Genomic DNA, 16,606 nt, shown 5'->3' with positions numbered 1-16,606 from the left:
CTCTGACTTTAATATACTTAAATGCATTCTAAACACCCCCCCCAAAGTATTTTTTTGCAAATTATCCAAGTTCTCTTTTTAAAGTCAAGCTGTAGCATAAGTTTTATACCCCCAATTCATACAGAGCAATTATTCTTCACAGATAAACTAACAAAATGTTCTTTAAAACAATGAACATGAAAACATTTCACCCAATAAGTAAAACAGGTTACTTACCAATAATGCTGATTCTCTGACAGATAAAACCAGATAATCATGATTATGCAATTACAGAGCTTAAACTCAGACCAAAGAACTGTAAAAACTGAGTACCTAGCACCTTCTCCTTGAGAGTTCTAAACCTAGAAACCCGAAAATCCACGGAATTAAGTCTTTACTGGATGAGGTAAACCAGGAGTAGTTCAGACTATGAATTAGAATATGGGAGTTCTTTATGTACCTATAGATATCTGCCTCTATCTTATGTGTGCCAATAGTTCCTCATACTTTCAATAAATAACTTTAAAACCTTAATTGTGAGTTAGGAAATGGGGACTGTATAATGCCACCTATGCTATCTACTTCTGAGTTGGAGTGTCAAATGAGAAATTCAGTGAAATCACTTGGTACCTTATGAAATATAACACAAATATAACATTATTTTATCTAGGGCAAGATGGCTCCTCTATTGCTTTCTAAGCAAAATCGATCCCTAATCCTGGAGTTTTCTGGTCCCTTGAAAGAAACTTAGACAAACAGTAAAAGTAGTCTCACAGGAAGTGAATCTACAAGACCTCATGAGGATTTTCTCTATGCAGCTTCTGAAACCGATGAAGATATCAGAAGATTGATCATAAGCATAGTGTAAAAGAACATATTGTAATTATTTAAAGTATATTAACGTTTTCAGAGGACCAAGTTTAAAAATACAATTCCTATAAATATTCTCTAATATGGCTTAAAAATGTCTTACCTAGAGACTACATGAGCAATACTCTATTTAATAAACAACTGGCTTATTCTTAAAACTTTCATTATCTAGAAACTTGAAAGTTGGTATAAGCATTAATAATCTTATCAGTGAGTTAACCCTTTAGAAAACCTCAAGAATCCAGAAACTCTTAATCTGACTTTTTATCCTCAGCCTGTTCATGAAAAGTTGTAAGATCTTTAAATGAAGCTATCCAAGGCCATTCGAATATAAATTTAAGTGTTCTTGTACAAGGAGAATACAGAGACAAATTCAGAGACAACTGACCAAATCACATTTCCATTCAAAAATTTATTTTCTAGTGGTTGCCTTGTGAACTGGGAAAAAAGCTCTGAACATTAAAACCCAGGACCTTCTCTATACCTGCTCTCCCTAGAGCAAGAACTTCAAATCTAAGACACCTGATTCAACGCTTCTGATTCAAAATCCACAAAAGGTCAATTCTCAAAAAGAAAAGGCAAATCATAGTTAAGTACATGATCTCAGTCAGTCTGGCTATTAGGCCAAAAAGGTAGTCACCAGGTATTACCTACCACTTTAACAGAATCCTTCAATCTTGAAGATCAGAGAATTTTGAGGTAAAATAATATTTTTTTGATTCCCCACCCACTACTCTTTGAGAAAGCACATCTAGTAAAATAATCCACAGCTGGAATCTTGCCAGAAACAAAGATAATATACAGTCCCCCTTGCTCATAGTTTTCCATTTGGAAAAATAAATATATAAAAGCAAACTGTGGGTTTATATGCTAAAGAAGAGGGATGGCATCTAAAAAGGAAACAGGGTAAGTATCCAAAATGTCCACAAATTCATTTCTCTGGCCTATGGCCTAACTGCCATGAATCAGGTCTAAGGCTAGGATTCTTTTTTTTTTTTTTTAATGTTTGTTTTTGAGACAGAGACAAAGCATGAGTGGGGGAGGGGCAGAGAGAGAGGAAAATAGAATCCCAAGTAGGTTCCAAGCTCCAAGCTGTCAGCACAGAGCCCAATGCAGGGCTCAAACTCAGGAGCCGTGACATCATGACCTGAGCCAAAGTCTGGCACTCAAACAACTGAAGGACTCAGGCACCCCTAAGGCTAGCATTCTATACACAATATCTTTTCAAACATTTACAAAGCATTTCATTAGATGCCCTTATATGTGATATCCTTGCAAACAAGACAGATAAATTATAGGCTAAATGGTAGGATAGAAGGTTACTGATTAAATAATCAATGTTAACTTAGAGAAGAGTTGTAACTCGAATAAAGAGCTATGTCCTCCTGGCTCCAGACAAAGAACTAGGCCATACTGAGTGTTTTCTATCAATAACATATTTTTTAATCTGGCCATCAGGAAGTACTCGTTCCCTACTGGTAAAGACAGTCGTGTGTAATCTGAGCAATGCCCAATTCCCAGTTTCAAAAGGAAATTGTCTATAGAGAAATTTACTAGCATGAAGAGCATGAGAAAGAAAAACAAAGTATTTGATACAGTATAATGTGTACACCTGTGTATGCAGCAGAATATTCCACCTACCCCATTTATCTTTTTTTTTTTTTAACCCCAAATGCATTTTCAAATGCAAGAAATTAGCTTGAGACTTCAAAGCACTAGATGGGTATCACGATGCTATCCTTTACAATGATAATTTGGGTACAAAAAAAAAAAAAAAAGGCCAAGACAAAAGGCTCTTGGCTCTAGACAAAAAGCATTTGAAGAAGGATTTTACTGAAAGAGATTGCATCTAACATGATCAAACACCCTCTCTCAATTTTCTTTAAATTATCTCTAACCAAGATGCTAATCAAGATGCTCTCACTCTCCATCTCACTTCTACCAACATGCTTCCTCCAGAGGGAAAAAACATTGAAAGTGAATTGTCAAAAGGTGCTATCTTCAAAAGACTGGAGAAAGGCAACAAACCAAAAAAGAATGATTTCTTTTGCCAAAGGTCACCCAATGAGGCATTAATTTAAAAATACTGTCCTAATAAAGCATCTACCATCCAAATTCCAAAGGACTTTGTACATCCTGAGAAACCCATGAAACTGTATTGGTCTCATTCTCAAAGGGTTAGGAATACGGAACATCACTTTTTAAATATTATGACCACTATCTTTACACAACTGTTTTATAAACATCATCCTTCAGAATTACTATCAGGAGAGCTCTAACAAAAAAAAGGAACATAATGAGTTGTGAGAAAATACTTCCCATCAATATTCTAGCTAAGTCTTGGGGCACGTGGGTGGCTCAGTCGGTTGAGTGGCTGACTTCAGCTCAAGTCAATGATCTCACAGTTAGTGAGTTCGAGCCCCCCTTGGGCTTGCTGCTGTCAGCTCGGAGCTCACTTCAGATCCTGTCACCCTCTCTCTCTGCACCTCCCCCACTCGTGCTCTCTCAAAAGTAAATAAAACACTAAAAAAAAACAAAACCAGCTAAGCCTTAAAAAGAGCATTTCTTTGCCAAAGAAACAATAAAAAACAAAAAATTAATGAGTATATTTTGTAAAAATGCACACTTCTTGAGTTTTTGGTCTTTCCCCAAGACATATGCTCTTCCTCCTTGTGCCTCCAGATAAACAATTCTGTTTTTAAAAACTGATGAATAATACCAATGGTAAGAACTCAATTTATCTGAAATTGAAAAAACCTCACTTTGTTGTTTTTCTATCTCAGATTGGACTTCAAATATTTCAAATACATAAAAATGCTAACAGTTCTATAAAAATAAATGAATAAAATACTCACATAAAATGACCTCTCTATTAAATCAATATTAAAATACTATTTATAAAAAATTTTTTTCAGAAAAGAAATCTATGCTAAAAGGCCACCAAATTATCATACACAAATGCAACTTATCTATAATGTATGGCAAAAAATTATTATGTTCCACAACCAGGATTTGATACTCTGATCTGATACATACCAGAATCTGGCAATTGTCACAACAAAAGCATTACAAACTTTCCTCAAATTAACATTTTTACATAGCCTATATAATGTGATAGCAATTCAAAAGCATATTTTGTAGGGGCAAAAGGTGATTTTTCTGTTGTTGATAATGGTGTTTACAGTAAGCACTGTTCGCTGTTCATCAACAGTTCCTTGCACGATTACTCGGAGTTAGCTCCAATTTATTTGTGTTATTACCCAGAATACTCTGCCTTCAAAACAAAGGCTAAGAACTGACAGTATTTTAAGATAGTATCCCCTTATAATTCAGAGTCGGGAAAAATTTGTCTCAAATGCTTTATGTAAACTATGCAACAGACTAACTCTTGCTAATATGCTAATTACAATATACAATTAGCTGTCATGGTATTAACAGTAATATCTACTCTACAAATCACAAGTCAAAGGTAATGCATAAAGTACATTTTTTAGTCAAAAGTTTTAATTGGAAAGTAGATATAAGGAACTAAGATAAAAGTGGATTTATAGCCTGCCAGATTTCTCTTAATCTACATGATGTCTAAGCACTCGTTAATTCTTCTACACTGCCTAGAAAGCCTAGACACTTCATAAAGTTCTGCAACTATAAATCAAAGTGTACTGTGATAACTAAAGATGTTTCCATTTTACAAATTAACTGAAATGGTATAAAACTTATTAATAAACAAAAACACCATCAACCATGGCTTCCACATGTCTTTTCTAATTAAGATGTATGAACTATCAAAACTAGAAAACCATATTGTCATTGAGAAGAGTAGTAAGTTGAGTTTTAAAGTCTTTCTTTTTTTGGAGCTTTTTTAAGAGTTGAGATAATCATTACGTTAAACCTAAAATTTCAGCCAAAGCATTAATTTCAGCTATAATAAAAATGCTATGAATAGACATTTAAGAATAGATACTGAAAGCGTGGGGAATAATAAACAAAGCAGAATTCATGGTTACCATATTTACACATACTCTTTGTTGTGTTTCAGTGCCACATGATCTGATTCAAAGTAATAAACATCAGGATCATCATCTTCTTCTTCTGTATTGTGTGGATTGGCACTCTCTTTGGCAGATGGCAAATGTCCAATATTAAGTCTTGCCTCTGAGGGTGGCTTACTTAGTCCTTCACTCCCATAATTTCCAGAGTCACAAAATATTCCTTTTTCATTCTGAGAAATTTCATCAGGATTTGTGGGAGATTCACTTCTATTATCACTAACAGTTGCATTTGTTTCATTGGGACTAAGATTATTCTCCTCAAATTGTCCATTTTCTCTGCAAGGAGAATTGTTTTTAGTGGGACTACCTCTGGTAGGGGCTGCCCTTCGTGGTGAAGTTCTCAGAGTATATCGATGTTCTTGAGGTTCTGATAAAGACATCATTTGAGCTGAAACACAGTCTAGAACAGAAGATGATTCTGGTTCTCCAGAGACTGGCATACTCTCAAGACTCGTGTCCAGGGCGTTATTGGTGTTTTCATTACACTGCTCTTTTGAGGCACTGCTATCTCCCACCACATCTACTTCCTCCTCAGAATCCCTTAAGGATGACTGAATTTCAGAAAAGGGACCTGTAGCTGGCTCAGTAGTCAGCTGATTAACATGTTCCACAGGCAGGCAGGCAGTTACTATTTTGTGGTCCTCCAACTTGACCTGCACTTCTGAATTTGTGCAAGGCACGTTATGGTCTATATAACTGTCGTCCTTCCTACTATCAAGGAACATTGAAGTGTGGGTATCCGAATCCCCATTTTCAGCTACTGACTTTTCCTGTAACACATACGAACCAGTGCTATTTTGTTTAGTGTTCCCATCAGGCTGACAGTCGTCATAGTTTATAACAGCTGAATCACTGTCATCAACACCATTGACAGCCAAATAGCCTGCGATTTCTTCAACTACTGTAGAATTAAGTGGCCCTTCCTCACTGACATTCACCTTTTTAATTTCCCTTTTCTCACAATCATCCAGTATAAGACATCGACAAGCTCGTTTAGTCCCTTGAAAATCTGCATCATTGTCCACTACTGTACTCCTCTCTTCTACCGACTCCTTGTCTGATTTTATAGGTGAATCTTCTTCTGAACTGTTTGGTGCTTCAGATCTAAGACAACGCTTAATTCTTTTTAAAACTGGTGAAACAGGTTCTGTTTGCCTTCTCTCACAATTTTCTACAGCCTGCCTTTCTATGTTATCTTTTTCTGAAGAAGAAAGTCCTCTTTTCCTAGGGCTTACCCATGATTCTCGAGTACTTTGCTGTTTTAAATCAGTAGTTCTTCCATTATTATTTCCTTTCTGAATTTGCACAGGCTCTGGTCTCTTCTTTGGTGATCTTGATCGTACTTGAGAATGAGAAGAGATTTCTTCAGGGTGAGCAATGCTACGATTCCTTAAAGTTCTACCACAAAAAGATTCATCCAAGCCGTTTAACCCCACTGTTGATCTTGTAACACGAGTAGATCGGGAAGCAGCCATACTATGGCAAGTCCCTACAATACGGTCATCATGATCCACTCATTGGGAAACCTTCAAAAATGTAAACAAAATAATGAGAAAAAGGTAATAGTTAATATACCTAAAACAAAAGCATAAAGCTATTAACTTTTAAATCCAAGTATAGCCAATATTAATAAATTACATGATATAATTTCTTTTATTAACATTTCCAAAAATGATATTAATAATAACAGCTAACAATTATATGGTGCTTAATATGTTCCAGGAATCATTCAATATGCTTTACATACATTAACTCATTTAAGTCTCACAACAACTAAGGTAGATGCTATTACCATCCCTACTTTACAAATGAGGAAGAGGATGAGGTATGTGTATAGTTTACGTAATGTGTCCAAAACCATACACAGAAGTGGCAGAGCAGGGCTCTAGAGACCATGCCTTTAACCTGCCTTGCTGTTTATCTGCTTTTCAGATACAAAGGCACAAAGGGCCCAGAGAAGAGTTACCTCAAAGACAGGATTTCATCTTGGTTATTAAAATAATACCTATGAATTTATATAGCAACAATCACAAAAACTATCCCAATCATTTCTTATGTTTTCTCAAAACATTCCTGGGAGGTAAAGTGGTAGGTTCAGCTCTTCTTAATTCACTCTTATTAAAATGAGTTTTAGGTCAAATCCTCTGATAACAAACTATGTGACATCCAAAAACTTTCGGTTGTAACCAAGCAGATGAACAGATATCACAATCCTAGCTTGCAATAAGCTAAAAGCAAAACAGAGGAAAGCCAAACCTCCCTAGTCTCTAGAAGTACAGCCATAAATTAGCAAGTGAAAGGAAGTATTCTGAAGAGAATAGAAGAAAAAGGAGAAGCCCCCCCAAAACAAATATTGCATCTAAGAAACAAGGACAACACATTCTCTCCTTCTTTAAACTCCTGTATATACATATATGCCACAGTTTTAATGCATATTGGGAATGAGCTGGTTTTCTGATGTGGATGTTGGGTGTGTCTAAGATAGAAATGCAAGGGAAATTGAAAACTGCCCTGATTGATCTACCTGGATAAACTCTTAAGTGGTTATTATTTTCCAAAGGTTCTCCCATAAAGCAGAATAAAGGAGCTATTAACATTTCAAGTATCCATTCTTCTGCTCCTCTTCTGTTTAGCTTTCACAAGATAATTTGCCACTTCACTGCTTAACTTCCAAATGGGGGGGTAGGATGGATACAGAAAGAAGCCAGTAACAGCTGTAGTACATAGTTGCATAGTACCCTTCCCCCTCCCTTCCATGCTTCCCATAGTTCCTCCTACAAACCCTCCCAATGCCGTTCTACCTCTCCCCCTGCAAATCAAATACAATTTCTCTTTTGCCTCAACCAGAAATGTCTAACAGCAGAACAGTTATGAAGAACTACAGAAGCCATAGCAACATGCTACCACATACCAAAAAAAGAAATATTAAAGGGAAATGTCTTCCTGTTCCTGACTGCTGACAAATGTATTAAGTTTCCCAAAAATATGTAAGCTGATTGAGTTTAGTTTTGTTTCACAGTAAGGTATACTTTTAAATTTTTAATTAACAGTTTTTAAAAATCTTACAAGACTCACAAAACCAGCTCTGGGATTAGAATATGATAATTTGTTCTAGAGAGTTATACAGCCATTGCATGAATAAGTAAAGGACACCAATCAGAACTTAGAAATACATTTCACATAGTAAACTTCTCCTATTTTGGGATTCATTAGAGGGATGTGATATGTAATTCTCTTTTGCTTAAATCTTGTCATGAAGATTACAGTCTATTTTAAATCACAGGTAATAAATATTGAATGTACCATAAATATCCACTTTTAATTACAAAAAACATAAGTTAAACTTCAAATGATGCTCCAAGACAGCACAAACTAAAAAAAAATATTAAAATCAATTTATTTGTTTATATACCCAAATCTGGAGCTCTGAAATTTGAAGGTTACTAATTTTTAAATATTAATTACCTATGTAAATACGCAAAAGAAACATAAGTTAATTTTTTAAACTTTACAAAATATAATGCAAACATCTTTAACGCAAATTTGATTACTCATAATTTATGATTCAAAAATAATATTGGCAATAGTAATATTTTATATAAAAAAAGAATCTGTTAACCTTTACTTTTTAAAAGGTGATGCCAATTAAAGACATATAAACCTCAAATGATACCCATAATAGGCACTCCTAAGCCCTTTTCTTTCCATAGCAATCCAAATGAAAGCAAAATTGCTGCCCTGTCATTATTAATAAAATCAACCTATTATTATTACTCAGAGTTACTTGTAAAGAACATAAGTATAATATTTCATATTATTAGTATTATGTATGTATACATAATATATATAATTATAAAACACCACCTATAATGAGGGCCTATTTTATTTCTTCACCATTTCAGTGATCAAAACACTAATAAATATGAAAGATTCTTCTGATCCCTAAAAAGCATTCTTATTCCATTCAACAACTACAATAAAGTCCATTTTATTTATAGTTCTCAAATCCTGTGCTATTGAGCCATATTTAAAGCAAACCTGTTTTATAACAAGGATGCTTTTGGTACCTCAAAATCTCACAACTCAAAGTGTGGCCTAAGAACCAGCATCATGGGCACCTCTTGGAAGCTTGCTGGAAATGCAGAATATCAAACCCTGTCCCAGATGTATCAATTAATCAGATTCCCAGGTGATTTATATGCCTGCTAGTATTTGAGAAGCACTGCCTTAGACCACTGCATCCAGACAGTATTCTACTAAAATCATATAGTCATCAGGTTCAAACTAAATTAGACCTATTTATAATATATCTTTTAAAAGTCCTTATTTGATTCTAGAAATAATAAAGCAAGCAAGCAACCCATGACCACTTTGGTTAAAGAAGTACAAAGTAGGACTCAATTGCTTGCCTGAAATTAACATATTGTATGCACTTAAGGTAATAAATTGGTAAACATTCTGAAGATTAAATGAAATCTGAGCATTCTTCCCTCTGATAATTTTTCTTCTAACTTTTTTCTTCATCTTTCTATTCTGGATAGGCTTATACAAAGGCACATACTTTCTATAGTTATCTAGTAAGTTGAGTGCAAATTTCAATTACCAAAAAGGGACTAAAAATGTCCTGACCATCTCAACCAAGTCTTAACATTATTTCCCATGTTTAGCAAAGTACTATAGACTTAAGTAGTTATTTTCCTCATTTTAGCTATATAATATAGAGTTACTGAAGAAATTCAGTGAACAGGTTTGGAGCACAAAATTATATTCCTGCCAAATATTAAATTACTAAGGGAACAGAAAGGGACTTGTTTATAAGCTAAGAATCTCAGAAAATAACCTTGCTAGTTAACTAAATAGGAGGCACATGGTGAAAATCTTAGCCAGCACCCAATTCAATCACTCTTGTTTCAGAATTAAGGGAAATTGTTAGTTAACATATTCCTATGGCAAAACTGAATCTAGCAGCTAGAATGTAGTTCCTATATTTTATCTACCAACTAATGAATATGGCACTTTCTAGAATAGAGGGAAGAGAATATGATCAATCACCAGAATTAAACAGACTCTTTTCCTCTGTCTCCCACCCTCAAAGCTCTTATCCTATTGGAGAGCACATCAAGGACAGTCAACCAAATTTCAGCCTGTCTACTCATATTAAACCCCAAATCCTACCTATACGTCTAACATCTCACCCATTTATTTGCTGCTGAACTATCTTCCCCGAAATTTGAATCTACTTTTACCTCAAATCTAACTGTAGGATCCTGAAACAGTATCAGCAGTGTTTCAAATCATAAATGTCCAGCCCCTGTGATCACATCTGCAAACTGCATCAATATGAACTAAAAGGAATAATAAACATTAAATTAAAATGGTCCACCTAATGGAATACTACCCTATCACCCACTTATAAGAAATCTCAAAAAGGTATTCAAAAATAATGCATATAACCTTTTGCTCCACTATAATTACCAAAATAGTATGCTATGGTGCATTTTGGGAATTGAGGGACTGGCAATCCTCCATTAACACCAATGTTCTAGCTGATATTTACTATCACAATATTAAGTTTTACTAATTGAACAATTTGTAGGAAACTGGTCATGATATCAAACAGAAGTGAAAGGCAAACACAAGAACAATTGATCAGTGTTACCATAGGATTCTTCTGTCTAAAACATAAACACAAATTGTTTAGTAATGGTTCAGACTACCCTTGTCATACAATTCTTCTACGACAAATTTCTTCAGTTGAGCAATTATCACTATAAAGTTAAAAGTAGGAGGGGCGCCTGGGTGGCGCAGTCGGTTAAGCGTCCGACTTCAGCCAGGTCACGATCTCGCGGTCCGTGAGTTCGAGCCCCGCGTCAGGCTCTGGGCTGATGGCTCAGAGCCTGGAGCCTGTTTCCGATTCTGTGTCTCCCTCTCTCTCTGCCCCTCCCCCGTTCATGCTCTGTCTCTCTCTGTCCCAAAAAAATAAATAAACGTTGAAAAAAAAAAAAATTTAAAAAAAAAGTAGGAGAGTGAAACCTGGGGACCCACCTGTGGATTTCAACTTAAAGTTCTTAATATTTGCCTTTTTGAAACTATGGATTCTATTATATACTACCTCGCATAAAGGGATCTCTTCTTTCTTCCCCATTAAGAGAGATGGATATAGATGACAGATAGATACACAGATAGAAAGCTGAATGAATACATACTTAAAAAGAAAACCGGTAAGAAACAGAAATCAAGCAATTTCATAAAGCCCCTTGAATCAAAAATACCTAGGAGTCAAAGATAGGTATAATACTCTAGAGTTCCAACATACTTAGGCACTTTGTTTATACCCCTAACGGGAAGAGTGGTAAAATATTTCATCCCTAACCCATTGCCTATAGCTCCACACTCCTATGAACTGCCAGCCAGACTATACAATTTGCCATGCAGACGTACAGAAATATAACAAGTAACCATCCCCACCAAAAAGAAAAACAAAACAAAACAAAACTATAGTTGTCTTCACTACTGCAAAACTAAATAACTTACCTGAACAACCAAAGATCTATCATTGTGGAAATATTATCTTTTCCTTATATCCTGAAGGAGTTGGAGCTATGATCTAGAATAGAGCTTAAGCATCAGGGCTTCAGACTCTCAGCTTCAGCCATGGAGAATACTAGAACCTCCTAAATTCCTTTCGTTAAAATAAAATAATAAAAAAAAATTAAAGAAACAAATTAACTTATGCTAACAGATTTACCCCACCTATAATAAGAGGAAATAGAAGGTAACAGAGTATCTATTCAAAATAACATCTTTGATTCTTAGTAACTCCATAGTCTCAGAGATACTAAGGAACCGCAACAGAATTTTTAAAAACCAACAAAAACAAATCAAAAAGAGCTTGAAATATACCAAATCCTTATAACAACTCATTATTAATTTGCATCAAAATGTGACTCCATTCTTTCCTAGAGTCTACAGCAATATTTTTTTGAGGTGACCCAAAGACTGCCTTTAACAAGATATAAATAAGAATATATAATCTATTACTCTTATTCTAGAGGCCTTCCCAAGCTTTGGCCTTCAAATATGAAAAACTAGGGACTGAACAACAAAAATAATGTAAGTTATGCACACCAAAGAATCAACTAAGTCTTCAAATATCCATATATGGTAACCTTGATGATTACTTAAGTGCTGTAAGACTCTATTACAAAGAGAAACTTTTATTATTTTTGGCTTATGGATTTTCAGTTAGGACAAAAACAGTAAGGATTTTCTTTTAGTAAGTACCCAGTTGGCCAGATATTTTAATTAATCTAATTACACTCCATTTCTTGGACAGGCTGGTTAATTAAGAATTTTACTTTATAATAATGTATTATGATATCCTTTTCAGAGAATCTTGCTAAATATTATTATGAGTGCCCATTTAGAACACAAGAAAAAAGACTAGCAATGTTTATGACAGATTGTCCCTTTATTATAAACACGAAAGTAAATATTCTAAAAGTGACACTATTTTCAGTGAAGGATTACAATTTTAAAACCGATACAGTTAACAAACCTTGTAATCTAGAGTTACTGCCTACTAAATATAAAAAGATTACAGTTTTAATCAGCTAGGAGATCAGTACTAACATCTAATATCTACAGATGCAACCTCTCTCAAATGTGCCCTGTAAATTCTTGAAAAACACAAGGTAGGAAAAATGTCTAAACAAAATCATTTAATACTGCATTAAGAAATATGCTAAATTAACAGGAGGGTGCACAGCACAAACACAATCCTACAAAAAGTAACCCTTGACTTGAAAATTCACTCTTCTTACAACAAAGACTCCAACTGCCAACTCCTTTATATCCAAACCTGAACGCCTTTCACAAACATAGCAAAACACTACATTCTATAAGTATGTGGTGGGGATGGCAATCATCAGAGGCAGGATGCACAATTTAAGATGTGTCTGAGTATACATGGACACTCCCATTCTAGCACTCTATTCAAAGTTCTAGTCAGCCACCTTACTACCCATTGTGGACTGGGTGTGCACTATAGGAACCTCTTTTGTTATGATATTTACCAGGCAAGGATATCTGCAACTGTCATTTCACACAAGAACTGATACTTACAGCTGAGTTCTACCAGTATTAAGATACACAGGATTACCCAGATGTGTTTCTGAAAAGCCTGATACACTGAAAAAGAAATTTTGGTCAATGGCTTCTACTAACTAAAGCCCACTTGGCCTTAATTAAGATTACTTATTTTCTTACCTTTTTAAAAGTGTTTTTCGCCTAGTATTTGATTCCCAAGCGTCTGTATTTATTTGTCATCACTGTTAATGTCCATGTTACATTGAGACTTCAGGTATTAATTATTTATATGGATGTACTAGCACAACTTGGTATCTGTGAAGGGAAACCACAATATAGTCACTATGGATGTGTTACTGTTTACAGATTTGTGGACAAAAACGGTATTTCCAAACACTTAGACAACACACTGCATTTTCTATCAATTTCACAAATAATTCCTCATATTAGCCTACAAAACATGTGTTATCTTCAATAGACTAAGATGAGTTGCTAACAATCATACAAATGCTTCTCAGAGTACCCACATAAAACATTTCAAAATCTAATTCTAAATTAAAATTCTTACAAATTTAAGAGCTCCTTAGATTCCTTTTCTGATTACTAATGAAGACATACCTCATTTCCCAGAAGCCTATAATTTGCTCAGGGATTAATACAAAAGAATTTTTCATGTGTTTTATAATAGTATTAGGGAATAGGGGCACCTAGGTGGCTCAGTTGGTTAAGCATTCGACTTGGCTCAGGTCATGATCTCACGGTTTGTGGGTTAGAGCCCTTCATCGGGCTCTGTGCTGACAGCTTGAAGCCTGGAGCCTGCTTTGGATTCTCTGTCTCCCTCTCTCTCTGCACCCCGCCCCCCAGCCCCCACTGGCTCATGTGCACACTTTCTCTCAAAAATACATAAACATTAAAAAAAATATTTTTAAAGAATGCGGTAAAAAAGATCATGACTTTCTCTTAAATGTGACTTTAAAACATTCCATATCCTCTAAAGTAATGATTTTGTCTTGTTTAGATTATCGCTCTATGAATAGTTTGTGAACATTATTTTGGAAGTAAATAGAAAATAAACGTGACAAAATAAGTGAAGAAATAAATCAAGATGAAACTATCCAAACATTCCCTAAAAGTAAGCTTCTTAAAAACATAAGACTTAGTTATAGATTACAACTCTGAGAAACACACCAATGTGTTTATAATCATGACAAAAAGCATTATATAAAACTTTAAATCATTTCAACCAGTTTATTAAAAGAAAAACATGAGCTACAAAAAACTCATTCATATATATCATAGAAATAAACCTATGAATATCATTCTTAAATGATTTACCATTGTGTGCCATTCCAAATTCTTATGTAATAAAAAGAAAGAGCAAAAATCTACACAGACGGGCACCTGGGTGGCTCAGTCGGTTAGAAGTGTCCGACTTTGACTCAGGTCACCATCTCGTCAACTGTGAGTTCCAGCCCCTCATCAGGCTCTGTGCTGACAGCTCAGAGCCTGGAGCCTGCTTCGGATTCTGTGTCTCCCTCTCTCTCTGCCCCTCCCCAACTTGTGCTCTCTCTAGCTCTCAAAAATAAACATTAAAAAAAATTTTTTTTTAATCTATACACAAAATGCAGATAGCCTTATACCTGTTTTATGGATAAAATTGATCTGTCAACCTGCCAGATCTTATCAGTAAAAAGTTTCATTACAATGGAGTAGAAATTAATATGTTATATCAATTATGTTTCAATGAAAACAAAGAGTAAATAATGATTAAGAAACTGATATCTATCAAGCACTTAAAACAAGTTTATTCATTTGTTTACAAATGATAAACAATGTCATAAAAAAAATTAACACAGATCCAAGTATTCCCAAATTTAAAAGTTGCTATAAAGTCTTTTATAACAAGCAAATGAAATTAGCCAAAATTCTTATATTCCCTACATTGCATTCTCTCATTCACTATAGCATTTCCAATGGAGCAGATAAACTAGTTTGATTTGTGACAAGATACAATTTTTTGTTTGAATTATTTAACTATAGTAACTTCCAGAAGTTTGAAAAACTTAGCTATTTTGTCTTTTAAAAGCATCCAAAATGGAAAACAAACCATTTAAATCCTATTCCTAAGGCCTTCTTATTTATTCCTGGCTACAGAGCTTTGCTTGTTTTCACATACTAATAAAATCAATTGACTATTCAAGAATTCCAAAAGCAAATCCAAAACCAATCTTGACTGAAAAGAATTACTTTTCCTAGTATTTGTAGTCTAACACTGGTACTACTGTGTTAAATAGATTACAGGATCTAAGATTCATGGCACATATGAAATCACTTCAAAAGACTACAGAAAATCTCACTAGCAAATATTACCAGTTCTGATTAAACAAAGTTAAGCTACACAACTTACTACAAAACTGTGAACTCTGAGAGCTAAATGCAACCTAAATTATAAGACACTGAAAATATTTTTTAGTTTTATAAAACTTGGAAAAAATTCAAAACAAGCTATACTATGGACTCATATTAGTACAGTTGTTATAAATGAAAATATTAAATTCTTCAGTTGTTATAAATGAAAATATTAAATTGTGCACTATTCCAGGTCTTTAAATGATTTTAAAAGAAACAAACAAGGACATTCAAAGGATTAAGATAATGGTCTGGGACAGAAACACCTTTGCTAGACAATTTAGCTTATCACAGTCAGTTGCTATAGAGAGCTAATTCGAATATTTGGTGCAAAGTATAAACAAATAAAAGCACACTTTTCTGGATCCCTAAGTTGTTTGGAACCACAGATTCAGTGTTTTTGGGTATCTTTAACAGACTTTAGAGATAAGCCTATTTCATAGTCAACAGAGAGGTAACAGAAGCATCAGGTTTGATAGAAGGAGACAGAAATATGATTCCTTATCATCAAATATAACTAACAACTATCGGACCATGAGTAAGCCACTTCACTCTTTTTTGCTTCATTTCCTCATCTATAAAACAGGAGTAGTGTACTTCTCAGGCTTACTGTGAAGTTCAGAAGAGATTACGTCTGTGAAGTGCTTTAGCTTATTGGTTTTCAAACACCTAAGGAATTTCTGGACCTTGATCTTGGGGTTGTGGGTTCAAGCCCCATCTGGGGTATAAAGATTACTTAAAAATAAAATCTTAAAAAGGGGGGGGGGTAGCGCCTAGGTAGGTAGTTCACTCGGTTAAGAATCCGACTCTTGATCTCAGCTCAGGTCATCATCTCACAGTTAGTTCATGAGTTCGAGACCTGTGTCAGGCTATGCACTGTCAATGTGGAGCCTGCTTGGAATTCTCTCTTCCCCCTCTCCTGCTCACACTCATGTGCACCCTCTCTCTCTCTCAAAATAAACATTAAAAAAATTAGAAGACATGCAAAGAAGGAAAATACCACTCATAATGCCAAAAATCAATCAACAGAAAATGATCCATACATGATAGATTTACCAGACAAGAACATTAAATCACTTATCATAAACGTAGTTCATACATTCAAAAAAGTAGATGAAGGGGTGCCTGGGCAGCTCAGTTGGTTGAGTGGTCAGTTGAACAGCCGACTCTTTTCTGCTCAGGTCATGATCTTGTGGTTTGTCAGATCA

General features: G+C 34.8%; 1 protein-coding gene across 6 annotated transcripts in view; it reads right to left on the bottom strand.

Moving 5' to 3' along the window:
* Positions 1-16,606, bottom strand: part of ZZZ3 (zinc finger ZZ-type containing 3) — a 109,730-nt gene that overhangs the window by 53,882 nt on the left and 39,242 nt on the right. For 3 of the 6 annotated variants that reach the window (XM_047083079.1, XM_047083084.1, XM_047083081.1), the window contains exons 2-4: positions 13,170-13,304; positions 11,436-11,583; positions 4,872-6,427 (exon numbers count right to left, since the gene is read on the bottom strand). In XM_047083079.1, the coding sequence (XP_046939035.1) occupies positions 4,872-6,376 (1,505 nt within the window). In that variant the 5' untranslated portion in view covers positions 6,377-6,427; positions 11,436-11,583; positions 13,170-13,304. Of the gene's footprint in view, positions 1-4,871; positions 6,428-10,147; positions 10,247-11,435; positions 11,584-13,169; positions 13,305-16,606 lie in introns of all 6 variants that reach the window. The other 3 variants (XM_047083080.1, XM_047083082.1, XM_047083083.1) reach the window with 3 other exon arrangements.

This window comes from Lynx rufus, unplaced genomic scaffold, assembly GCF_022079265.1.
Source record: "Lynx rufus isolate CCGP_SWC_20201006 ecotype Redwood Valley unplaced genomic scaffold, mLynRuf1.p SCAF_2, whole genome shotgun sequence".
Classification (NCBI taxonomy): Eukaryota; Metazoa; Chordata; class Mammalia; order Carnivora; family Felidae; genus Lynx; species Lynx rufus.
The sequence above is the reverse complement of the archived record's forward strand: the minus strand, read 5'-3'. Positions and strand labels throughout refer to the sequence as shown.